Genomic DNA, 25,849 nt, shown 5'->3' with positions numbered 1-25,849 from the left:
AGGAGTCTCTAGGGAACGTGAGCAAAGCCAGAAGAGATTTAACTGGGATAGGAAACACTTATCTGAGCCTAAGTTCAAGGGATATAATTTCTGGGTAATTAAGTATTTCATTAATTATGGCTAATGAATAACTAATAAAATTTGGCAGCCTCTTGATGCTTCTATATCCTTGGAAGAGTGGATGATCAATTCTGATTGGTTAATAATTAATGAGAAGGAATATTATAATGAGAGATGGACCTATTCTGATGAGGGGCTGGGGGATGTGACTTGATTTTGTCACTCTTGCTCCCAGACCACCCCCAACCTAGGCAATCTAGACCCAAACCTGAGTTGGGCACAAAGGGCTTCCCCACTTGGGGTCTCAACAAGATTGAGGAGAATGTTCAATCCAGTCTCATTACCAGCTTTATTCTTCCTGATTGATTTGAACTATCAGAGAATAATAGAAAGGAAAAAATCGTAGCTCTCCTCAACAGTAATTGGTTGTTAGTGTAAAAGAGAAATAATCATTTCTCTCCAAACTCTAGATTCACTTAGAACACAGGATCTTGGAAAATGGACCCGTGAATGTCAGAGCTATGAGGAAATTTAGAAATCTCTGGCTCCCTCCCCATTTTACTCCGGGAGAAGCTGGAGGCACAGAGTAGGGGAGTAACTTTCCCGAGATCACACTTGCTCTCAGGACTCCAAACTTCTGGACCAACAGACCCTGGTACCTGCCTTGGCGGCCGCCATGCTCAGGCTTTATTCCCTTCCCTTTGCCCAGGCCACCTGGCTTCTCGGGGCCCTCGCCAGGTCTTTGCCCGTGTCTCCATCATGCAGACTTTGCCAGGACTCCAGAGAACCCGAAGAACCCTGAGGGGCCGGGGGGTTCACGCGTCCCTCGTGCTGGACACCTTCACCGAGACTCTTGCTCCTGGGCCGCCTGAGCTTTTATTTCCCCGGGCCCACTCTCTAGGTACTCTGGGGGGAGAAGGTAGCCACAGGCCTTTCCACCATTCACTGTTGGCTTCTTGGCCCCAGGGAGGAGGCCGGAGAGGAATCGCGATCTCTGCTTTAAAACCAAGGCAGGGCCCAGAGAAGGGACTTGGTTACTGATCAAGTTCGGTGACGGGTCCAGAGCCAGAGCTCAAGGCCTGCTCCCTTCTCGCCTCCGCCCCAGCCAGGCTGAGGCCCCGGGATGGGCGGAGGGAGGGCAGAGCCTGGCATGGCTGCGCTGGGTCCCGCTCCCCCTGGGCGGGGGCTGCCCATCTGCATCCCGCCACTTCTCGGGGGCCCTGCCACCAGGTGCCTTTGGGGGGGATCTCCATCCCAGGGAACGGGCCGGGGAGCCAGGAATGGACACCACGAGGGGGAGGGCTGCGTCAGACAGGCGGGATGTGATCAGGGCGCCTCGAAGCGCCTCAGGCTAGGACAGGGCCCAGGGTCCTCACGGCTTACCTGGAGTCTTCTCCTGCGCCCCGGCTGTTGCACCGCCCGCGGGGGGCTCACTGCCCAGCTGCCAGCAGCCCCCCCCCCCGACGCCCGGCTGAGGAGGTGCCGTGGGCAGGCAGAAAACAGACACAGAAATTGGTTATAGTAACAGATTTCATTGAGAAGCGGGCACGGACAAGTACAGTGGGTGGCAGGGGTGTTAGAAGCTCTCCTGTGTGCTGGAACCACAGGCTTTCCTGTACAAGTTCCTATAGATCTTGTCCATGCTGTTCTCAAAGTTGCCTCGATGGGACTTTCCTTTATATGCTGCTGCTCGGTTGGACCAGTACTCGCCATTATCCAAGTGGACCAAGGGATGTGGCCTATATACGGAACTGCCAAAAGAAGGGGAGAGACGCGCAGAGCCGTCACCCAGAGCTTCGGGACCCTTAGAGGGGCCCCGGGCCTGGGGGGGTTAGAGTGAGCCGCCTCGGGTTCCTGGGGCTGGGGGACCCCAGCAAGTCACTGACCGGCTCCCGGCCCCTCAGCCACGACGCGGGCAGGATAACGGCGTCTCCCTGCGGGACTGTGCTCCGAAAGTGCTAATCACGGCCCCAGCCGGCACTTACTGGTCCGACACCGGGACACGAGCCCAGAAAATGCCCGCAGGGAACCAAGGACAAGGGGGGCTGGTGGAAGGTCAGGGGCCGTGACTCTGCCGGTCTGAGGGAGGACAACGATGGGGGCCCGCTGCCAACGCCCAGCCCCCCCCCAAAGGGCCCGCCAGGCAGCCAGGAGCCGCAGGGCTTAGGGGGAGGGAGTCACCTTTTAGGAGCGGGGGACTCCCTGAATCACTACTGATGAGAGAGGATTCTGGGAGATAGCAGAATAGGTCAGAAAATTCCAGGCTCTCCAGCCCTTCCCCACAAACCAGCTCAGGGCAAACACAGAGTAGTGAAAACAAAGTCGGGCAGAACCGCGGTCCTCGGGGACAGAAGGTCTGAAGCCCTGGTGAAGAGCAACCACTCCAGGCTCATTCTGCGGAAGCACCAGCGGCCAGTCCCAGGGCTAAGCCAGAGGGAGGGCCCCAGCCGGGGGATTCCCCAGGAAGGGTGGGAGGGGGCTGCTGAGCTGGGGGGCACCCAGGACCCTCTGCAGATAAGGAGCGGCTGGGCCTGGGCGAGGGGGACCCGCCAGAGACACTGCTGGCTTCAGGCACCTGGGCTGTCCGTTGCAGGCCAGAGGGAGAACTGGAGGAGGACCTCGCGTCAGAGGCACCATCCGCCATAATTTACTCAAAATAAAGTAATAGCAAGCAGCCAAAGGAGGAAAAACCCACCACAGAAAGTTGCTATGGGAATAGAGAAAATCGGGGCTCATCTTCAGAGCAGGATATTGAAGTAAAAAATCCTCAGCTGCCCCAAAGAGTAATGCTAATGGTCAGCTGCCTCAAAAGAATTCACAGAACTTAAAAAAGACTTTAAAAATCAAATGAGATGCAGAAAAACACTCAAAAGAAATTCAAGAAAAACAAGAAGATTCTGAAAAGAAAGTTAACCCAAAAATCTTAAAGAAGAAATGACTCCTTGAAAACTAGAATTGGAAAAGAGGGAGCCAGTGAACTTAGGAGACTAAGAAATAATAAAAGAAAATGAAAAAATAGAAGACAATGTGAGACATCTCATAAAAAAACAACAGACCCGGAGAACAGATCAGAAGAGCAATAAGAATAACTGGACCACCCGAAAGCTTCCAAAAACAGAGAATCTTAATACAATAATATAGTAATTAGACAATCATCCAGAACTATTAGAAAAAGAATGAAAACCAGAAATAGAAAAAATCCATAATCACAACCTGAAGAGGATCCTGTGAGGAAAGCTTACAGGAGCAGCATCAAATTCCCAAGCTCCCAGACGGAGAAAACATGAGCAACAAGGGAAAAAATCAAATACAATGGAGTCACAACTAGACTCATACAAGACCTAGCAGCGGCTACCTTAAAAGACCACAAATGCTGGAAGACTATATATTGAAGAGCAAAAAGAATCACGAAAAACATCATAATCCAACAAAATTAAGCATAATCCTGAATGAAAAAAAAATGGCTATCTAATGAACTGCCAGACTTTCAGGATTTTGTTGCAAAAAGGCCTAGACTTAATAGAAAATTGGATCCAAGAACAATTTAAGATAAACAATCAAAGATATTTTAATTTCAAGGGACTCAGTAAGAAAAAACTTTATTTCATATGTGGAAATGTAAACCATATTCTAAGATTGTCATTAGTAATTGAGTCGTTCAAAAGAAAGTTTGGGGTACAGTTGAACATGATGTGATTTTAAAAAGCAAAACTGTGGAGGAAAAGGTAAAAAGAGTAATTGTGTTATATGAATGAGGGGCGAGAGCAAGAAGTGATACAGAGGAATTAGACTGGGGAGGAGAACTGGAACCTGGACTGGGTTAAAGAGGAAACAATACACAGATATAGATATCTAGAAGGATATACAAGTATTCTAAATTTATAAAGAAATAAGGGGAAGAAATAGGATAAGGGATGGGAATATAAGAGTATTTCTCTTTATATTTATTTATATTTATTATAATTATTTATTGTTTATTATAAATATATTTATTTATTTATAGGATAAAGAGGGAAGGAAAGGATTGGGGGAGAGGATAAGAGAAGATCCTTGGAGGTGGGATAGGTTAAGTATTAGGAAGGCAAGATAGCTCATAGAAGTAAAGCAGAAGAGGCCGGAGGGATAGGAAATAAGAGATAAACACAAAAATAATAATGATCTGGAGTAGGATTCATTAGAAAAAAAGAAGGATAGTAATCATTGATCTCAGACAACTAGATTTAACCAAAAGAGAAAAATTAGTAAACTACACTGTCTGTTGGCCATATTAATCAATATTGTTTTAAACTATTTTAAAATAAGTAGATAGTAAAAGGTTGGAATATTGCTGGGGTGTAGGAAATAAGTTGGTGGATTTAGAAAAATATGGAAAGACTTGAAATAATGAAGAAGAACGTTATCCACCTTCAGAGAAATCTATCTCTGTATCAGGCATAATACAGCCTGATATATATTTGAATGTATATATGTGTATGACTATATATATATATATGTACATATATGTGTTAATATATATGCACTGTATGTATGTATAACACACACATATCCATGCTCAATTGCAGTCTTCTTGAGGGAATTGAGGGAGGAAATGGGAATAAAAAAGTTCACAGCAGAGAACCAAAAAACTCTACAAGGAAGCCAAGAAAAGATAGACAGCTCTGAATACAATCTATACTATTTATTATATAGGCTTTCTTGAAATGGATATTTTTAACTCATACCTCTCTTATGAACTGCTATGCACATGACAACTTTTTTCTTTGTCTATTTTTCTATTTAGGTTTTAAATTAATTAAAAATTAAAAAAAAAACTTTTGTTTTGAGAAACACAAATTAAAACAACTCTGAGGTACCGACTCACACTTATCAGATTGGCTAATATGACAAGAAAATAGTAAATGTCAGAGGGGATTGTGGGACAGATGAGGCACTAATTCGCTAATGGTGGATCCAACTATTCTGGAGCGAAATTTGGAACTATTCCCAAAGGGTCAGAAAACCATACGTACCCTTTGACCCAGCAACGCCAGTACTAGTTCTGTATCCCAAAGAGATTTTTTATAAAAGATCTATATATCTACAAAAATATTTCTGGAAGCTCTTTTTGTGGTGGCAAAGACTTATAAATCGAGGGGAGGCCCAACAACCGGCGAATGGTTGATTGTGTATGGTATGGTATATGATGGTGATAGAATACTATTGTTCTATAATAAATGAGGAGCAGGATGCTTTCAGAAACACCTGTGAAGATATTTATGAACTGATGCGAAGTGAAATGAGGGAACCCAAAGAACACTGTATACAATATCGTATGATAGTTGGAACAGCAATATCGGATGATGATCAACTGCAAGTAATTTCTCTATTTTCGGCAATACAATAATCCCAGATGATTCTGAAGGATTTGTGATGAGAACTGTTGTCGACCTCCAGAGAGAGAACTGATGGAGTCTGAATGCAGACTGAAGCATACTTTTAAAAACTTTATTTTTCTTGTTGCTTTTATTGGGGGGGCATTTGTGTTATGCAATAGGTTTATATGGAAATAGGTTTTGCGTGATTGCACGCAATAATGAGGAGAGGGGATTTGAATTTGGAACTCAACATTTCAAAAACCCAATGCTAAAAATTATTTCTCTGGAATTTGGGAAAACAAAATGATGAAATATCTCCGGAATAAAGGACAGTGAGAACTGTGAATGTCTCGGGTGACGCTCGCTCACAGATTTACAGCATTTGTGGATTGTCGAGGCTTTTCACGAGAGATCAGTAATGAAAGCCTCGTAGGCCAATTTATAGATGAGGAAACTGAGGCGAAGGGACTAGTTAGGAAGATGTTGTAGGAACTCGGAGCTCCCAGCTGAGGGGGTGGCCGGGCCAGAGGAGGCAGCGTGGATCTGAAGGTAAAGTCACATTTTTGAAGCTGGGGGATTCCATCACATGAAGAGTCCCTTGGCCAGAGGCACGGCCGGCTCTTGGCCCGAGTACTGCCTGGCCCTCGTGTGAGCAGAACGAGAAATCACTGACCCACAAGAATAAAAGAGACAGGGAGGACCCAGGCCTCCGGTCCTTGGGCAGCCCCCGGCTCGGGTTTATACTCCTCACTCTCCGGTCTGACATCATTCGCTCTGGTTTGACGCATCCAGGCACCCCGGGCTGTTGCCAGAGCGGGGCCGGCCTCACGGGTCTGGGATCTAAAGAGGCCCCCCCCGACTATCTGGCCCGAGGACGTGCTCCGCAGGAGTTTCAGTCTCAGCTCTCCACCAGCTGTCATTAATGCCTTGTAAAAGCTCCTCGCAATTTATCAGTCTAATTAAAAATGGGGCGTTCTCTGTCTCAGGAGGCCATGATCAAGGACTCTTCAAAGCTGTCTCCCCCTTCCCTTTGTGAAACTTCCACTAGTTTGGCTCCTGGGACTCAGGGGCAGTCAGGCCAGCACCCTCATTTTATTAAGGGGTTCAGCGGGCCCTCCCGGCCCACCAGGGGAAGATGCTGCATCCATCGGCCTGGGCTGGGGACGAGTGGCAAGCCTGACCCAGAGAGCCCCCCGTCACTCCTCCTCTCCCCTCTGAAGCTGCCTGGCAGGGACGGAAGCCCTGCTCCTCCCCGACTGTCCTCCTCCCTGAAGGGACAGGCACAGCAAGAAACGAGAGGCCTGAGGTTTGGTGGCCCACGGGCAGGGCGTCAGACGGGCAGCGGGGGGCGGGGGTCAGGCAGGCAGCAGGGGGCAGGGGGCAGGTAGGCAGCAGAGGGCAGGGGTCAGGCGGGCAGCGGGGGGCGGGGGTCAGGCCGGCAGTGGGGGGGCGGGGGTCAGGCCGGCAGTGGGGGACGGGGGTCAGGCGGGCAGTAGGGGGGTGGTCAGGCGGGCAGCAAGGGGGAGTCAGGCGGGCAGCAGGGGGGGTCAGGTGGGCAGCGGGGGGGAGGGACAGGCGGGCAGTGGGGGTGGGGGTCAGATGGGCAGCGGGGGGTGGGGGTCAGGCCGGCAGCAGGGGTGCGATCCCGGCCTCCGGCTCCCTGCAGCTGTCCAAGGCCCCTCGCCTCCTGAGCCCCAGTGACTCCTGGGCTGGGAAGAGAGCTGGGAAGGCTGGGAGGGTCTGGGGACCCAGGCCACTGGATGGGCTTCCCACCTTTCCCACCATCCTCTGGCAGCACAAACGTGGTCGGGCAACAACATCTCCGAGCTCTCCAAGGAGGCCGCCCTGCGGCCCTAAGGCAGAACGGGCACCCTAGGCCTGGCATCTGGCTGGGGAGACCCTGCTACTGGCTGTCAGAAGTGAGCCGGAGATGGCTTCAGAAAAAGCCGAGAAGGTCTGAACTGAGGCCGAGGGAAGAGCGCAGAGCCGGGCGGAGACCGATTCTCGGGGGCCGAGTCCGGAGAGCGGAAAAGGAAGAGCCCGAGGAAGAGGGTATCGTGCCAGACTGATCTGTTAGAAGTGTGGGGTTATTTTCCTTCTCAATGAGTGGGAGGAAAAATAAATGCTTCATAACTTTAAAAAATTAAATAAAAAAGACGTACAAAACACATAATTACCTAATGGCAAGATGTGATTTTGGAAGGCTGCAACTTCGCAGCTACGAGATATTATAGGTAATCACAACTTACTAACGAATCCTGAGGCGGTTATCCTATGGATCTTTACCGAACTTGGCCCATGTGCCTGCCCAATCGTGTGCCGGGGCAGGGGGCGAACCCCACCAGTACTGGGGCCACCACTCGGCACCCAGAGGTCCCTGAGGGCACCCGCTGACTACCTATGCAGCCGGCTGGTCCGTAATTGCATTTTGATGTGTTTGGGAAAGAGACATTTGCTGAAGTCGGCCACAAGACCCTCCTGAATGACTTAGGGACCAGGACCGGACGGCACTGGGCCCAAGTTCTGCTTTCTCCAACCCCTCCTTCTCCTCCCGAGACATGTGACAACAAAGGGGGAACTACAAGGAACCAGCTAAGAGAAAACTGGGTCCTCTTGCCTGAAAGCTGTGCACAGAATGGCACGAGAAGGCTGCGCGGAGCGGGCCGGAGGGCATGGCGGGCAGAGAGCCCCCCCCAACAAGAATGGCCTGGCTTCTGTGGCGGCCTGCGCTCAGCCTCGGTGCACGCTGGGAAAGGCGATCCTGAGGGCCAGCGCCGCCCCAAGCCCAGAGCAGCTTCCTTGCCTGAGCAAGTCACTTAACCCGACTTGCCTCAGTTTCCTCATAAGCTGGAGAAGGAAGTGGCCAAGCCCCTCAGTATTTCTCCCAGGAAAACCCCAGATGGGGTCACAGAGAGCCAAGACCAGACTGATGAATAACAGTACCATTTCTCAAGTGTAGAGATGGAAAAAGAGAACTGACACTTTAGAAAACATGTTTTTCTCTTGGGCCAAAATTATGCAAACTGATCTTTAACTAGAGAACATTTTTGTCACCGAGTGAGTTCTGAAAACAAAGGTCTGTAGGGCAGCCACACACACACTGCTCTCCACAACGGTGCGAAGGGAAGAATCCACAAAATCTGCAAAGAACTCTTAGAAAAGCCCGTTACCGTGCCACCTGTGTCTGCCTTACAGGGGTCAGAAAATCCCCAGGGAGCTTGGGAGGCTCCCTCTCCTCCCCCAAGAGCAGCTTAAACCGCGCAGCGGCTTCCATCCCTTCGTCCGCACAGCCAGGCCTCCGTACCTGTATTCTGGATCACTATCACAGACGGAGTCTTTATATGAAAAACTTCTTTTCAGGTCCAGCTCCTCATCTTTTTCCTGGTCTGTCTCATCCTGAAAGAATTCAAGAAATCACTGGGTTAGTTTTCTCCCTTTGGAAACAGCTTTCATTTCATAACATTTTATCTAAATGTTTTGATTTCTTGACAAAGGAGAAGAAAAAGCCACATCGCCACGTACTTACCATTTGGTTTAATGAACCTCAGTGGGATCTTGCTAACAGTTTTGTTTTTTTGTTTTTTTGGTAAGAGTTCACAAGCTCTGTGATGGAAGGGAGTGTGGTAGGAAGAGTACTGGATTTTAAGTCAGAAGACCTGGGTTCAGATCACGACTGCTACTTATTGCACTGGTGACTTTGCATGAAGCGCTTTCCCACTCTGGGACTGGATTTTCCAATCTACACAATGACCCAGCTGGACTGGGCCCCTCCGGCTCCAAACCTTAGGAGCTCGCCCGCTCAGCCTCAGCTTGGCCCAAGGAAACCTGAGAGTATGAGTCTCAGCCACGTAAGCCACAGCTGCCCCGGGCTCCGGATTGCATCTGGGCAATTGGACCAAAGGGGAAGTGTTCCGGCTTGTCCTGAGCGTCTGACCCCCTTGGTGCGACTGGTGATTAAGGGGACGTTCCAAGGTCCAGGGGGAGAGTCCTCTTGGAAAACGGCTCCATCTGCAGACTCAGAAGGTTAAACAGAATGCCTTGTGGGGTCCGACCCGGATTCACAGCGTGAAGAGGTCCATCCCAAGGTGACAAAGTGGCTCCCGACTCCGGCTCTGTCTTTGTCCTCTGGGACAGCAGGCATCCTCCTCCTGCCTGAGCTCGCTGCCCTGAAATGGGCTCAGATGCTGGGGGCCCGGCTCAGCGTTCAAACTCCCAGTGCCTCACAAAGTGTAACGCTGGCAAATATTTGCCTATGGAAAACTGCCTTTCTCTAGACCTCCTTCCCAAGTCTCAGCTCTTCTCCACCCTGGGGCCCGGACACCGGCGGGACCTCCTTCCCTGTGATCTTCCAGGCACAGAATGGCCACTCTCATCACTGTGGAACTTCAGTTCCTTGAGTTCAATCCATTGATAAATCTAGGGTCCATGTTCCTGTGTCAGCAAAATAGATGGACTTGGACAAGTTTCCCAAGTACAACCTTCTGATCACACCTGGGTGTGAATGCTGGCTTTGCCTTCCACTGTAACGCTTCAGGTTCCCAACAGGTCCATCCGGGCCTGACATTCTATGTTTCGGAACCAAATAGAACAAAGCAGCCTCCAACCCCACTAGGAAGCTCTGTTTCTCTTTCCTGCTTTCTACAAATATACCACAGATTCCAGTACCTTCTGATTAGTCCTAAGAACCACATTATTAAAGACAGGGAGCACAAGGGATAACTGGTCACTGAGCATTGCTCTTGGATCCATGAACAATCAAGAATACCAGGAGAAGGCTCCTGTGTGCTGGATGGCTCTCCTACCGAAGGTGCGTGCAAGTGCCCTGAGAAGAATCCCACAGAATAAGGAGGTCACCGGGACTCACAGCCAGGAGACCCGGAGTTACTGCAGCGTCACGATAGGACACCTACGATAGCAACCAATAGGAGACCTTCATCCCGAGGACTTTACAGAGATGAGGAAAGTGGGTATGGGAGGGGGTACGGCTGACACCATTTCTCCATCATGAATTCTTTTGTAAAGCTTTCATTGATGTTTTCTGGTTTTTACATCTTCCTGCCCCTCCCAACATCATCCCATATAATAAAAAGTATTTTAAAAAAGAGAAACTTACACACTAAAAAAAAAGTTAAAAAGAATGTGATGTGTAATATCTGTGGATCCCTCACTTCTATGAAGGGATGAGATGGGGAGAGGAGTCCCCACTGAAAAGCATTCTGGCAAAAATTTAGGCTAGTCTAACATATCACACTACATTCCACAATACTGCCTGACTGAGCCTGATAATTTGTTACATTAACTTTTGATTTTTTGGAGTGTCATTCTTTCCATCTACATCGTGGTAGTTACTGAGTATATGGTTTTCTTGGGTCTGTTTATTCCTAGACTGGAATTAGTCCATACAGATCTCTCTATGCTTCTCTATAGTCATCACATCCACCATTTCTTACAACAATATTCCATAAAATTTTTATTTGACAATTTGTTTAGCCATTCCCCAATAGATGCTCATCAAAAAAGTGTTGCTATCAAAATTTTGGTGTAAATATAGGGAATTTTTTGTTGTTAATGTCTTCCTTTGGGTATTGGTCCAGCAATAGAATTTCTAGTTCAAAGAGTATAGACATTTTAGTCACTTCATTTGCATAATTCAAAATAATCTCTTCAGAAGGATTCTACTAATTCACATCTCCAACAAAATGTATTATTGGGCCTATGGTTTGACAACTCTTCCAACACTAATAATTTTTTCCAATCTTTGCTAATATTCAGGGTATAAGGTGAAACCTTGTTTTGATTGTGGTTGTGAATCCTTTGAAATTCTTTCGAAAATTGTTCATATCCTTTAATTCCTGCTCTACTGGGGAATTAATTTATATATATATATATATATAGATAGATAGATAGATATAGATAGATAGATAGATAGATAGATAGATATACACACACGTATATGTATGCATAAATTGTTTATATAACTTAGATATTAAACCTTTATCAGAAAAATTTATTTTTTTCTCCATTTGAGCATTTTCCTTTATCATAGGTGCATTAATTTTGTCTGTGCAGAAGCTTTTCAGTTTAAGTGATCTATTTTATATTTTACAATTGCCTCTATCTCTTATTTGTTATGTTCCCTATGGTCAACTGAGAAAGACAGCTACTGTAATCATGACAGTGATCCAGGACAATTCCAAAGGACCCATGATGAAAAATCCTATTCATCTCCAGAGAGAGAGAGAGAGCTGATAAACTTTGTAGATTAATTGAAGTATACTTTTTTAACCTCATTTTTCTTGTTTTGTCTGTTTTCTTTTGCAATTTAGCTAATATGGACATATCTTTTGCATGACTTCACATGTATAATTAATATCGCTCACCTTCTCAAGAGATTGGATAGGAGCAGAAAGGAGCAAATCTGGAATTCAAAATTTAAAAAAATGGATGTTAACTTTTACATGTAATTGTGAAATATTTAATGAAATAAAAATATATTTTAAAATATATATCTGAGAGCTGTGAGAGGTATGTGATCTGTTCCTCTTCTAATTTTTTGCAGTATGATTTTTAATAAAAGAAGCAGATCATAAACTTCTCCCAGCTATCAGCAGGCAGTATTATGGAATGTAGTGTGATATGTTAAGACTAGCCTAAATTTTTGCCAGAATGCTTTCCAAGTTTCCCAGCAGTTTTTATTAAATAAGGATTATTTTTTCTAGGTAACATGTTTTCTTTTTTTATCAAACCTTGGGCTATTGTTTAGGATTTTTCCATGTTTCACTGATCTATTTTTTTTTTTTAACCAGGAGCAGTACCAAACAGTTTTAATGATGGCTGTTTTATAGCATCGTTTGAGGCTATGAATGATATTCCCCTTTTATCCCTATTTCTTTTAGTCATTTCCATGGACATTCTAGATCTCAAGTTTTTCCAAGTGAATTTTGTTATTTTATCAAGTTCTATAGCATAAACCCTGAGAGATTCGATTGGCATAGCAATAAAATACAAATTAACTTTGGAAGTATTGTCATTTTTATTATATTGGTATTGCCTAGCCCTAAACATTGAATATTCCTTCAGCTAATTAAGTTTGTGATTGTATCTATACATTTTTTTGTGTGCCTTGGTAGGTATTTTACGAACTTTATGGTTATTTTTGAATAGTATTCTCCTTTTGTTGCTTCTTGGGTTTTTTATTGTTATGTTGAAATGCTATTGATTTTTAAGGATTTATTTTGTAGCCTACAATTCTGTTGAAGCTATTGTCTCAATTAATTTGCTGATTCCTTAGAATTTTTCAAGTATGCCATTTTTTCATTAGCAAATAGGATAGTTTTATCTATATTTTACCTATTTGTAAAATCTTAAATTATCATCTTATTGCTATTGTTGGCATTTCCAGACCTGCTGCTGTCAGTGGTGGTCCTTTGTTCTCAAAGACTACCAGGTCCATCAGGGACCCGATGCCATGACATGGCCGTGAACTGGATTTAAGCCGGGGAGGCTGCGTCAAGTTGCTAGACCTATAGCAAACAACAGAGAGAAAGCATCCTTCTTTGGCTCTTCTATTTATTGGAAGAGGTTCTAGTATATCCTCATTGCTTAGGATGCTTGCCTTCTATTTTTAATACGTTTTTCATTGTATCAAAAAAAAGGTCCTTCAATGCCTATACTTAATAGGGTCTTAGCACAAAAGAGTGATATGTTGTCAAGGGTTTTTATGCATCCATTGAGATGACTGTGTGGTTTTTAAATGTTTTGGCTTTTAATATGATTTACTTTATTGACTGTTTTCCTAGTGTCGAACCATCTTCTTGTTCCTGGTATTAAGCTCATGTGGTCATAATGAATGATTTCTTGGATAAAATGCCATATAGTCTCATTGACAGGATTCTTTTTAAAATGTTTGAATTAATATTCATTAATCATTTTGGCCTAGAGTTTTCCTCCTGAGTTTTATGCTTTCCCAGTTTAGGTGCTAGGATAAAAGAATTCTGGTAGTATTGTTTCTTAGCTTTCAAGAATAATTTGATAATATGGGCGTTTTTTATTATCAAAAAAATTGCTAGAATTCTCTTGTGAATTCATCAGGATCAAATAACTTTATTTTTCCTGACAGTTCCTTTTCAGCTAAATTTATTTCCTTTTTTTTTGAGGTTGGATTATTTAAGATCTTTTATTTATTTGTTCTTTGGATAGTTCTGAGTATTTTACATTTTTAAAGCTATTCCTCTATTTTTTATGTTTTCAGTTTTGTTAGCATGTAATCAGGTATATGTTTCAATTATTCTTTTTGATTCTGGTTTTGTTGGGATTTCATCTCACTCATATGCTATTTCATTGACTTGACTTTCTGCTCTCTTTTTAATATATTTGCTAAACAATTGTCAATTTTATTAATCTTTTCAAAGACTCTATTTTTAGTTTTATTATTTCTATGTTTCTCCTCAAATTATCTCTCATTTTTAAGTTTATTTGTTGGCTTTCTAACTTTTTCATGTGCATCTTAAGTTCATTAATCTCTCTTTTTATTTCATTCATCTCTGTTTATAGGGATGTGACTTCCCCTCCTCCCCTCTCTGAGAACTGCTTTATCTGCATCCCTAGAAGTTTTGGAATATTGGTTCATCATTATCATTTTCTTCCACATTATTGTCTATGATTTGTTCTCTGACACCCTCATTATTGTTAAGTCTCCATTTGGGATTGTCTTTTGTCCATAGTTCCTGAACCATGACTATTTTGCACTACGGTCTATAAAAGATTTATTAACTACTTCTACATTTATTTACAATATCTCTCTACTATAATGAGTGGTCAATGTCCTCCTCTATATTATTTTATTTTTCCAAATATATGTAAAGATAATTTTCAACATTGACTATAAGTCCTTTAACACTCCAGCAAATTTGTTTAGTTCTATATTTTCTCTGGTCTATCAGTTAGACTTATCCAAATTGCTAGAGGGATATTGAAATCTGTCACTTCTGTGTTATGGTTATGGCTTCTCATAGCTCAATTAATGTTTCCTTCATAAATGCTGATGCTAAAGAATTTGAAGCATATAAGTTTGTTAAAGATATTGGTTTGTTGCTCATAGTTCCTTCCAACATGAAGTTGTTTCCTTGTTTGTGCCTTTAAATTATCTGACTGTTTTTGCTTTGTCAGAAAGCATGTTTTTGCTTTTTGTATTTTAATTTTTTTAGATTTGATGCATAATAATTTTCCTCCCTATCTTCAGTTTCATTTCATGCATGTCTTTTTTTCATGTGCTTTGGTAAGCAATAGATTGTAGGCTTTTGTTTTCTTATCCAAACTGTCCCTCTTTTTGATTATACTGTGCTTTTTAATCCATTCATATGTAAGTATATGAGAATCAAGTTTATTTTGTCCTCCATTTGGTTCTAATATTGTTTTTTCTCACAATATGATTTTCCCCTCTTTTATTATAAACACAGTATTATTTTCCTTCAGTTAGTTTAGCCCATTCGTTATGAAGATGGCCCTATTCCCACTAGCTCTTTAATCCTTATCAGCTTTTCCATTCGCTACCCTTGACTTGAAGGTTTTGTTTGTTCCTTTTTCTTCCTATTTATAGCTTTCTCCTTTTTTGCCTCTCTCAGTCAGATAGATTGCCTTTTCCTTTTCTCCCCTTCAACGGGTTTTGTTCATGTTTTAAATTTTATTTTTTGTGTCCCTTTTCAGAGAGGTTTTTCTAGCTGTCCTCTCTGTCCTGTGTTTTTAATTTATTCTCTCTACTCTAGATCCTCATTCTCTGGTTCATGACGTTTATAAGTAGTTTCTCTCTTCTCGGTACTTCTCAAGCAATCCAAACTTCCAAGGTGGCCATTCTGGTCTCTCCTTGGCGTGTGGGCCACAGATAACCTATTCCATTGTGCCTCATTCCCAGACCACCACCAATTCCTGCAGGTGACAGAGAGGACGCCGCCCCCCACCTGCACGACCCTGATTATGCAACCTTCCCTCTGGTTACCTGCTCCTTCCTGGGTTCATAAATGGTAGGGATCACCTTTCCCTCGTTCCTAGGCACATCACACCCTTCCTTCCATCCCCCCTGTTCCCCACCCCCACTTTCATGTACCTTCCACAAATAACACTGATTTACCTGTAGACAGTTCTGTAACAGTCTGTCCATAATGCCCCCAACCTGTCTCTTAATTGTGATCTACATCTTACTTCAGCCTTCATTCCCATCTCCTTGTGTACATTAGGAAAAAATCTCTCAGTGGTATCTCTGGTGTCGTTCTGGTGCTATTGCTGTCCCTCGCTGTTGCGTTTATTCCCCTGTCCTGCAGCTTGGGGTGTTCGAGAAATGAATCATCTCTTCAGATCTGGTTTTTATTCCAAGAATGTTTCTAGTGCTTCTTTATTATGGAACACTCATCTTTTCTTTTCCATTTATGGTTAAGCTCAGACATGTTGGATAGGCCATCCTGAACTGTGTCTTGAGCTCCATTGCCCTTCAGAATATAATTCTATTCACTTCTGCATTTTCTGGCAGGGGAACAAAAGTCTTGTGCTATTTTAATTTCCTTACTTTTGTATTTGAAGGTCTTTCTTCCGATTTCTGGCAGAATTTATTTCTGAACTGAATTGTTAAATTTAATCACTATGTATATGTCTTGGAGTTTGAAATTTTGTTTTCCTGAAGAGAATTTGTGGATTATTTCAATCAGCAGTTTCTTTTTCCATGTTCAAAAATTCTGGGCAGTTTTCTTGTATCATTTTGTCCATTATGATTTTAAGGGTTTTTTTTTTATCTTGTCAGAGTCTTCTGGGAAAGCTATGATTCCAAGGTTATTTCTACACACTGTGTCTTTGAAATCAATATGTTTTCTTTACATAGTGAGCCTATTTTTAAAAAGTTATTGCTTTCTGCTTCACTTCTTCTAAGTTGCCCTTCACATCTGTGTATTTGCATTCCTAATCTATCATTCTCTCTTTTGTTTCTTTGGTGAAGCTTGCCATTGCAGATTGCCATTATTTATGCTGTTAAGGCAGACCATAAATTCTGTTCTCATAATTCTCATTTCTCTTTTAAATTACTCAGGAACAATGCAGCCAAGATTAGAAAGGAAGCAGAAAACTGGGAAACAATTTTTGCAGGCAGTATTTTTGAAAAAGACCTCATTTCTAAAATATATAAAGAACCAAGTCAAATTTATAAGAATACAAATTATTCCCCAATTCATAAATGATCACAGGATATGAACAGACAATTTTCAGATGAAAAAATTAAAGTCATTTATAGTCATATGAAAAAAAATGCTCTATATCACTATTGATTAGAGAAATGTAAATTGAGACAACTCTGAGGTCCCACTTCACACCTCTCAGATTGGTTAAGATGACAGGAAAAGATAATGATAAATATTGGAAGAAATATGGGATACTGGGATACTAATGCATTATTGGTGGAGCTGTGAACTGATACAGCCATTCTGGAGAGCAATTTGGAATTATGCTCAAAGGGCTATCAGACTGTGCACACCCTTTGATCCAGCAGTGTCATATATTGGGTCTGTATCCCAAAGAGATCATAAAAGAGGAAAAAAAAGATTCACATTTGTAACCATTCTTTTGATAGTGGCAAGAAATCAGAAATTGAATGGATGTCCATCAATTGGAGAATGGCTGAATAAGTTATGGTAGAGGAACCCAATGGTTTTATTGTTCTATAGGAAATGACAATGAGGCTGATTTTTAAAAAGCCTAGAAAGATTTACATGAACTGATACTGAGGAAAGTGAGCAGAACCAAGAAAACATTGTACAAGTAACAACAAAGCTATGTAATAATCAACTGTGATGGACTTGGCTTTTCTCAACAATGAGGTGATTCAAGATGATTCCAATAGACTTGGAATAGAAAATCATCTGCATTCGGATGAATACAGAGAGGACTGGCGAGACTTACATGAACTGATGCTGAGTGAAATGAGCAGAACCAAGAGATCATTATATACCTCAACAACGATACTGTTTGAGGATGTATTCTGATGGAAGTGGATCTCTTTGATAAAGAGAGCTAATTCAGTTTCAGTTGATCAAGGATGGATAGAAGCAGCTACACACAAAGAAAGGACACTGGGAAATCAATGGAAACTGCTTGCATTTTTGTTTTTCTTCCCGGGTTATTTCTCCCTTCTGAATCCAATTCTCCCTGTGCAACAAGAGAACTGTTCAGTTCTGCACATATATATTGTATCTAGGATATACTGTAACCTATTTAACATGTAAAGGACTGCTTGACATCTAGGGGAGGGGGTGGAGGGAGGGAGGGGAAAAATCAGAACAGAAGTGAGTGCAAGGGATAATGCTGTAAAAAATTACCCTGGCATGGGTTAAAAAAAAAAAAGAAAAGAAAATCATCTGCATTCAGAGAAAAAAACGGAATGTGGATCAAAGCATAGTATTTTTGCCTTTGTTGGCTCTTTCTTTCTTGTGGCTTTTTCTCTTTTGGTTTGATTTTTCTTGTACAACATGATAAATATGGAAATATCTTTTAAAAAGTTTAAAATTGATTTTAAAACATAAAAAAGTTACTCGGGCACAGCATGTCGTGGTTCCAAATCCTCCTCCATTCCACAGAGTCCTCCATCTTATCACGTGAGGGATCATTTTTCTTCAATTTGCTTTATTTGTTCATGATGCTTCACCTTGTTTGCTAGATCTGGAGCCCACATTTCCTTCTGCTGATGTTGTTTTTCCTGCGAATTTATTGACTTAAGATCTTATCCTAGTATCCTGTCAACTCCCTCTGCTCCTCAGTTCTCTGGCTTAGCAGCTCCTCTGGCTGCCACCATAACTCAGGGTGATGGTCTCTGACAGGGACTGAGCACGACTGCAGAGATTTCTTGTAGCACAGAACAGAGAATAGAGATGCAGGGGGACTGGGCAAGGGGGAGGAGTGGATGACCCCCTACAGAGGGACTTCTCTGACCCTCCACTCCCTTTCAGGGACAAAGACTTCTTCAGACGTGACACCAGAGGAAGAGACAGTTTTGGTTGTGTCCGGGTCCTAGTATTTAGTGGACTGCGAGAACTTACACACAGCAAGCGATTAATGAATGCCCATTGAATTGTATAGAATGGCTAGAGAGTACTATGTAAAGGTCCACTAAGCTTACTATTCTATAGAAATAAGCATTGGTTTGTTTTTAAAGATGATCTAATAAAAGTGATCTTTGCCAACGATTTCCTAATGAAATCAATAAAATGGGTTCTGAAAAAGCACACTCTGGAAAACGAAAACCACCTGGCCTCCTCAGCTCTTCAGAAGAATGACTAATCCATTTATTTTGTACTTGTGGCTGAGCATTCAAACTCAAGTGATCTGGAATCGCTGGCTCTGGTGCAAGCCAGGTAAACATTCATCAGGGACTCCCAGCTCTCATAACGTTACTTTGTCATCTCAAGTGCATTTCAAAGTCAGAGGAAACTGACCCAAGATACGTCCACCCTGAAAACAAACCACGTGGACAGAGCGCTGGGTGCTACCGCCCATGCCAGGGCTGCCCACCCCTCCCAAGCTCTGCGGAAAAGCAGCTTGGGCTCAGTCACAGAGAAGAATTTTCCGAGGCAGGAACAATTAGAACGAAGGCAAGTCACAGGATTACTAGGTCTGAGAGCCGGCAGGGAGAGAATGAGAGAACCACAGGTGGGGAGACTGAGGCCCAGAGGAGGAGAGCGATTCACTCAGCACCACACGACAAGGACGCAGCTGGACGTACATTCAGGGCCCTCCCACTCCCCATTTCTTTAGTGAGGGGGAAGCCCACTTTGAACCGATACCACAGACGGCCAGGAGCCGGGCTCTGCGTCGAACAGGAGAACGGGAGGCATCTGAGAAAATGGGGGCACTGTCCAGGAATCCCAACGGCTTTGGGGTCCTCAAGCCCCACTGTACAGACCCATCTGAGCACGAGTGATGGCACGAATCCTGGCCTGCTCCAGAAGGATCAAATACAGGAGCTCTGGAGCAAGAAACAGCAGCCCGACGGGTCTAAGTACGGGAGCGGTTCCAGAAGTGGAGGCCTGGGAGAAAGGCGCTGGCCCAGAAAGGTCGTCCAGCTCCGGGAGGCCAGCGACCTGCCCCCACACGGGACTCAGCAGTGACAGCCACAACTCCTGGTGAGAGACCACTCCGACCCGAGGCTTACATGTGCAGATGCGGCCAGTGCGCGGGCTGCACTGCTTATTTATGAGAAAGGCAGCCTCTTATTTTTAAATTGGTTCGGGGAGAGTTGTGGCAGGAACCGGAGGGTAGTAATAGGGAAAATTTTAAAAAGGAGAGAAATAAGCTCCTTAATGGGTCATTAAAAATAAACCAAGGAAGCCAAAAGGAGTTCGGAGAGGGACCTAAGCTGGGCAGCACTGGCTCTGCCACAGTAATTTTGAAATATCAAAAGCCAACTCCAGGGCTCTGTGAAGTTCGGTGCTTTGTCTGTTCTTCGTTACAGAGAAATGTTGGTGTTTATTGATGTTTGTCAAGTTCATAATGATAAAAAGACAAATGTCACGAATTTTAAAAGGCCTCATCAGGCTCTGTTGGCCCAGAAAAGGGAGCACGCCGGGCCCACACCACATCCTCCTACCCCAGTCCCCGTGAAATGGCTGATCTCCAATGGGGGTCTTGAGGTCCATTTGGCAGAAGATCTCAGAAAGCCATGAAGAGGTGAGAGACTAGGGACGCATCTCCTTGCATACTGTCCCACATTCTCTCTCCTGCTTCAGTATAATTTGCAAGGCGGCTGCTGGGAGGTGATGGGTTGAAAAAGCAAATGAAAGGGTTAATGTGTTTTATTGCCAGCTTTAGAAAAGTCAAAGGTACAGATGGTAGTAGGCGCACGGCTCTGGCCAAAGGAACTCCCTCTCCTTGCCCTAGATAGGGCTGAACCCAGCTTCCCTTGGCCCACTGAAGGGGCGTGGCTAATGAGGGCTCAACAAGTAGCAAGGTGGGCTACAGAGCGACAGAATTAAGCAAAGAAGCCTCCCCGAAGCCTTCCTCCCCTCGTGCAGTCCCCCCACTGTATGAATCTCTGGGACACTGGGCCCATCTCTACAAGAAATGAGGTTCTGGAAGTTTGCCCAGCCTGGAAAGAGGGCTTTGATGAGAGCAGACAGCCAAGAGTTTCTTTTGAAAGGCTGGTCCCTGGCGATCCCAAAGAGGCACCTTGTGTGCTGGGGGACCCTCTCCTACCATCTCAATGGCAGAGAAGTGAATGCTAAACATAGCACGGTCTGCGCACCACCTCAAAATGTTATTTTTTTTTTTTATCATTGCCACTGAGATCCTTGTCCAAAGAACAATGAATGGCTGTATGGCCGTGAAGGCTGCATCCTCTTCTTTGTAATATTCTTGCTCCAAATGAAACCAGGAGAGAGGAGGGAGTTTCAGGGAAATGGCAGAATGGCTCATGGGTGATCCTTGGAAGAGTAAAGAGAGTGGCTGGCGGAGCAAGCTTCACTGCACATCGAAGGCAACATTCTGTGGGATATTTGCCCATTCTGCAGTAATATAGTAATGGTTGGGCATTTATAGAGCATCCAGGTTTGCATTTTGTGGGATATTTGCCCATCACATTCTGCGGTAATATAATAATGGCTGGGCATTTATAGAGCACCCAGGTTTGCATTTTGAGGGATATGTGCCCATCACGTTCTGCATAATATGATAATGGTTGGGCATTTATAGAGCATCCAGGTTTGCATTTTGAGGGATATGTGCCCATCACGTTCTGCATAATATGATAATGGTTGGGCATTTATAGAGCACCCAGGTTTGCATTTTGAGGGATATTTGCCCATCACGTTCTGCATAATATGATAATGGTTGGGCATTTATAGAGCACCCAGGTTTGCATTCTGTGGGATATTTGCCCATCACGTTCTGCATAATATGATAATGGTTGGGCATTTATAGAGCACCCAGGTTTGCATTCTGTGGGATATTTGCCCATCACGTTCTGCATAATATGATAATGGTTGGGCATTTATAGAGCACCCAGGTTTGCATTTTGTGGGATATTTGCCCATCATGTTCTGCAGTAATATAGTAATGGTTGGGCATTTATAGAGCACCCAGGTTTGCATTTTGTGGGATATTTGCCCATCACGTTCTGCAGTAATATAATAATGGCTGGGCATTTATAGAGCACCCAGGTTTACAAAGGCTTTTGCAAACATCTCATTCCCTCATTTTAGGAGGACTCGGTAACCTGCCCGATGCTTGCCTAGAAGGCAGGAGAGCAGAGTGGATGAACGTTCCCTCTTCACCGAGAAGCATTTCCTGCCCCTTCGCTCTCGCCCTTACAAAAGAACATGAAGAAGGGGTCTCTGTCAGAAGCTGGGTGTCATTGTGGGGGCAAGCTGGCCTGGGGACCAGGGAAGGTCCTGCCTTCAGTGCCCCGGCTGCTCTCCCAGAGGATAAGCTGCTGAGAAGTGCCGACCCCACCGAGGGTTTTGTAAACTCCAGTCTGAGGCCTATCCCAATCCTCTGTGCACAAAGACCGCCATGAAGATGATTCTTGGCTGACGCGCCCAAGTGGTGGTTAAGGATGAAACGGGAGAAAACTTCTGTAAAGGATTCTAATACAAGTCTCCAAATCCAACCAGCGCATGCTCCCGAGCTAGGTGGTCTCGGTACAAAGATGACAAAAAAGTGAGGAAGGGGAGAAGGATGAGGGAAAGCTTCAGGGGAGTCTGGAGCTAGCACAGAAACCTCACGCCCCGGCTCCTCCACACTCGCTTGGAGAAGAGAAACTGCAGGCACTTTCCAGGCCAAGCAACAAATGACATCATAAAGAATAGGAGAGCTTCCATTTTAATGGGAAGGAAAGACTTATTATTAGCATAGGAGCAATTCCTGAGTCAGCTAAAATCAACTCATTGCTTGTCAGAGCTAAGATTCAGAAGCAGTAAAATATAAGCCGATAAGGAGGAAAAGATATTACATATAATGGAAAAAGCTTAACCCTTTCCAATGTAAACAGTTAGTCAGGCAATAAATATTTATGAAGTGCCTACTATGTGCCAGGGGCTGCGTTAAGTGCTGGGGATGCGAGGAAAGGCAAAAGGCCATCCTGGCCCACCAGAGCTCACCGTGCAATGGGGGAGGAGCGGCAGCCCGCAGACCGCTGCGAAGGAAGCGGATAAACAGGAAAAGACTGAAAATGGTCGTCAGAGGGAAAGCATTGGGCCGGACTGGGAAAGGCTTCCTGCAGAAGGAGGGAGTGTAGCTGGGCCGCGAAGGAAGCAGGAGGCAGGGATGAGGAGGAAGGGCAGACAATGGCCAGATGTCAGGAGGAGGCCCGAGAAAGCCCATGCCCGGCTCCCAGAGCACAGGAGGGGGAGGCAGGGGTGAGAAGCCTGGGCAGGGGCAGGGCGCCGAGTTAGCGAGGGCTTTGAATTTCAGAGGATGGTCTCATAGTTGCTTCCAGAGGTGCTGGGGAACCCGGACTGGAGCGCGGTGGTGACGTTTCTAGATCCGTGATATAGGGGTGACGACAATAATGACAAAAGCTAATATTTGTACAGAACTCTCCCAGCGCCGGGCCGCGTCCTTTACGTTTGTTACCTCACTCGGTCCTCACAACCACCCTGAGGGTCTGCATTTCACAGATGAGGAAACCGAGGCAGACAGCGCTAAAATGGCTTGACCACGATTGCGCCCAGCTCGTAGAGGTCTGAGGCTGGTTTGGCACCGGGTCCCGGTCTGTGCCGGCTGAGGGAGCACCTCACACCGTGAGGGAGCACGGAGACACAGGGGAGGGCAGACCTCCCAGCAGGTACCGGGGTCGTCCAGGAGGGAGGTGACCCCTTTGGAGGGGGGCCTTGGGGGAGGGCAAAGGGGGACTGAGCTACAAAGGTCAAATCTCAGGACATGGCAGGGGACTGCTTAGTGAGGGGAGGATCGTGAAGAAACCCTATGTTACCAGGGGGAAGATGGCACTGGGGCCATTCCAAAGGTGGCAGGGGGGAGCCAGACTGGAGGCCGGGGCTCAGCTCTGAGAATCATCAGCACAGAGGTTTTAGTGAAAATCACAAGAACCAACGAGATCGCCCGAAGCAGAGAGAGAAGAGCCTGGGCGGAGGTCCAGCTCAGGAGATGGAGGGGAGGGGAGAGCAGGAGCAGAGCAGGGAGCCCCGGGGGAGGGGGCTGGCAGGGGCGGCCCTGAGGAGACTGGGGCCCTTGGAGAGCCTGAGGGGCCGGCAGCCGGGCTGGGAGGGGAGGGGAGAGCAGGAGCCCCGGGGGAGGGGGCTGGCAGAGGCGGCCCTGAGAGACTGGGGTCCTTGGAGAGCCTGAGGGGCCAGCAGCCCTGCTAGGAGGGGAGGGGAGAGCAGGAGCAGAGCAGGGAGCCCCGGGGGAGGGGGCTGGCAGGGGCGGCCCTGAGGAGACTGGGGTCCTTGGAGAGCCTGAGGGGCCGGCAGCCCAGCTGCGAGGGGAGGGGAGAGCAGGAGCAGAGCGGGGAGCCCCGGGGGAGGGGGCTGGCAGGGGCGGCCCTGAGGAGCCGGGGCCCTCGGAGAGCCTGAGGACCGGCAGCCCGGCTGCGAGGGGAGGACCCAGAGGCAGTGGGGGGCAGGCAGCAGCAGCTTGTGGGGAGGAGAGGGGCAAAGAAGGGGGAGAGCCGGAGAACGGAAGCTGGGCGTGTGGGGAGACAAGGAGAAAGGTCCTCGCCTGAGGACAGAAGTGACAGTCCATCTGTTGGGGGGGGGGGGCAGTGGAAGTCTTCAGACAACGGCCTCATTCTTGTTTCTGTTTGTTCTTCAGTGACCCAGGAGGTTCTCACTGAGGAAGGGGGAAGCCCACTGCGGGCGAAGGGCCGGTTGTGCCACGTGACACAGTGGAGAGTGGGCTCCGTCAGCAGGAGCCCTTAAGTAGGGGAGGGCACCGGAAGGAGCCGGTCACTCGGGGCTGGGGAAGGGCAGAGGAGCCGGGGTCAGGGCTGACCTGGCCACCAAAGGGGCCCAGGTGGAGAAGGCAGCGGATCCGGAGGGCGAAGCCCTGGCCACGGCGGGACAGAGGTCACGGGAAAGGATTACGTTGGGGAGCCCCGAAGGCCCCGACCAGGGGGGCAGGAGCTGGGGAGGAGGGCGGCCCCGCCCCGTGGGGAAGGCTCTGGGCTGGGCCGCTCAGAGGGGCCTGAGGGAGGTGGGGGCGCAGGGGGAGCAGCCCGACCTCCTCGAGCAGTGAACCGGGAACAAGCAATACTGGGAACGGAGGCCAGGGAGGGAGGCCGGGTCTCGGGGAGCCGTGAAAGACGAAAGGAAGAGATTTAGGGTCAGAGTTAGCAGAGAGGAGGGGCAGAGCACGGGAGCTGAACACAGAAGCTGGGAGTTCAGGATCGCTGGGAAGAGGAGGAGAATGGTCCATAACGTCCCGAGGCCTCGGGGCCCGGTTCTCGGCCAGCCTAGGAGCCCGGGCCCCCAAAGTGGGGACAACAGAGACGGAACGTCCACACCCATCACTTCAGATACAAGTTTGGTGGCTGCGGAGCGACTGCCCCGTGGGACAGGCGGAGAAGGGGGGCCGGCCCAGGGCCCCAGTGAGGGCGGGCGGGGGGGGCCCACGGGGGCTCAAGCGTGTCCTGGGGCCAGTCTCAGGAGGTCAGACCATTCAGCCCCCAGCTGCCTCCCCTCAGGCCCGGTCCCAGGCTGGCTGAGATATGGCCTTTGCTTTCATGGCTGGCGCTCCCGGTGTCTGGGGAAAGAACAGACGCAGGCGCGATGCCCAGGTGAGCGTCAGGCCGAGACAGACCCAAGCGGCGCCCACGGGAGCCCCAGGGGAAAGCCTCAGGGAGCACTCCCACTTTTTGAGTCCTCCCATTTCCCACCAGCACATGGCCCTGTGAGACCCTACGTGCCACCCCCAGGGCTAGCAAAGAAAGGCAAAAGCCTCGGCCCGGCCTTTGGGAAGCTCACACTCTAATGGGGGCCCGCCCCAGGTCCCCAGGAAACATTCATGGAAGGTGATCCAGGAGGTCCCGCAGGGGGCCCGCAGCAGGGGGGGGTGGAGGGAGTCCTGGAGGAAGGCAGGAGGAAGAGCCCAGAAGAAGGGCCTGCGGGCATGGGGCGCTGCCAGGGCAAACATACAGGCTGGGCGACCGAGTACACGAGGAGAGAAAACGCGGGGCTTCAGAAGCTCAACGCAATGTTGGGTCTGATCCCGGAGCTACAAGGAGCCCGTGAATGCTTCTTCCCTCCTCCTCCTTCCTTCTGGGAGGAGGGATGAAGGGCGGGGTCACACGTGAACTTCCGAGCAATCGCCTTGGCAACTGAGTGTGGACAGAGAGGGAGGGAAGGCTGAGGCTGGAAGGGCAGCCAGAGAGCCAGCGCATGGAGCGGCATGAAGGGGTGGGCGTGGAGGGGACAGAGAGGCAGAGAGATGGATGCGGGGAGAGATGGATGAATGGG

General features: G+C 46.8%; 1 protein-coding gene across 4 annotated transcripts in view; it reads right to left on the bottom strand.

The window, feature by feature from the left end:
• Positions 1 to 1,572: 1,572 nt before the first annotated feature.
• Positions 1,573 to 25,849, bottom strand: part of SPATA6 (spermatogenesis associated 6) — a 127,245-nt gene continuing 102,968 nt past the window's right edge. For all 4 annotated transcript variants that reach the window (XM_051999735.1, XM_051999736.1, XM_051999737.1 and 1 more), the window contains 2 exons: positions 8,719 to 8,810; positions 1,573 to 1,811 (listed from right to left, as the gene is read on the bottom strand). In XM_051999735.1, the coding sequence (XP_051855695.1) occupies positions 1,637 to 1,811; positions 8,719 to 8,810 (267 nt within the window). In that variant the 3' untranslated portion in view covers positions 1,573 to 1,636. The remainder of the gene's footprint in view (positions 1,812 to 8,718; positions 8,811 to 25,849) is intronic.

Source organism: Antechinus flavipes, chromosome 4 (genome assembly GCF_016432865.1).
Source record: "Antechinus flavipes isolate AdamAnt ecotype Samford, QLD, Australia chromosome 4, AdamAnt_v2, whole genome shotgun sequence".
In the NCBI taxonomy this organism is placed as follows: domain Eukaryota; kingdom Metazoa; phylum Chordata; class Mammalia; order Dasyuromorphia; family Dasyuridae; genus Antechinus; species Antechinus flavipes.
Note: the sequence above shows the minus strand (reverse complement) of the source record. Positions and strands in the feature narration are given on the sequence as shown.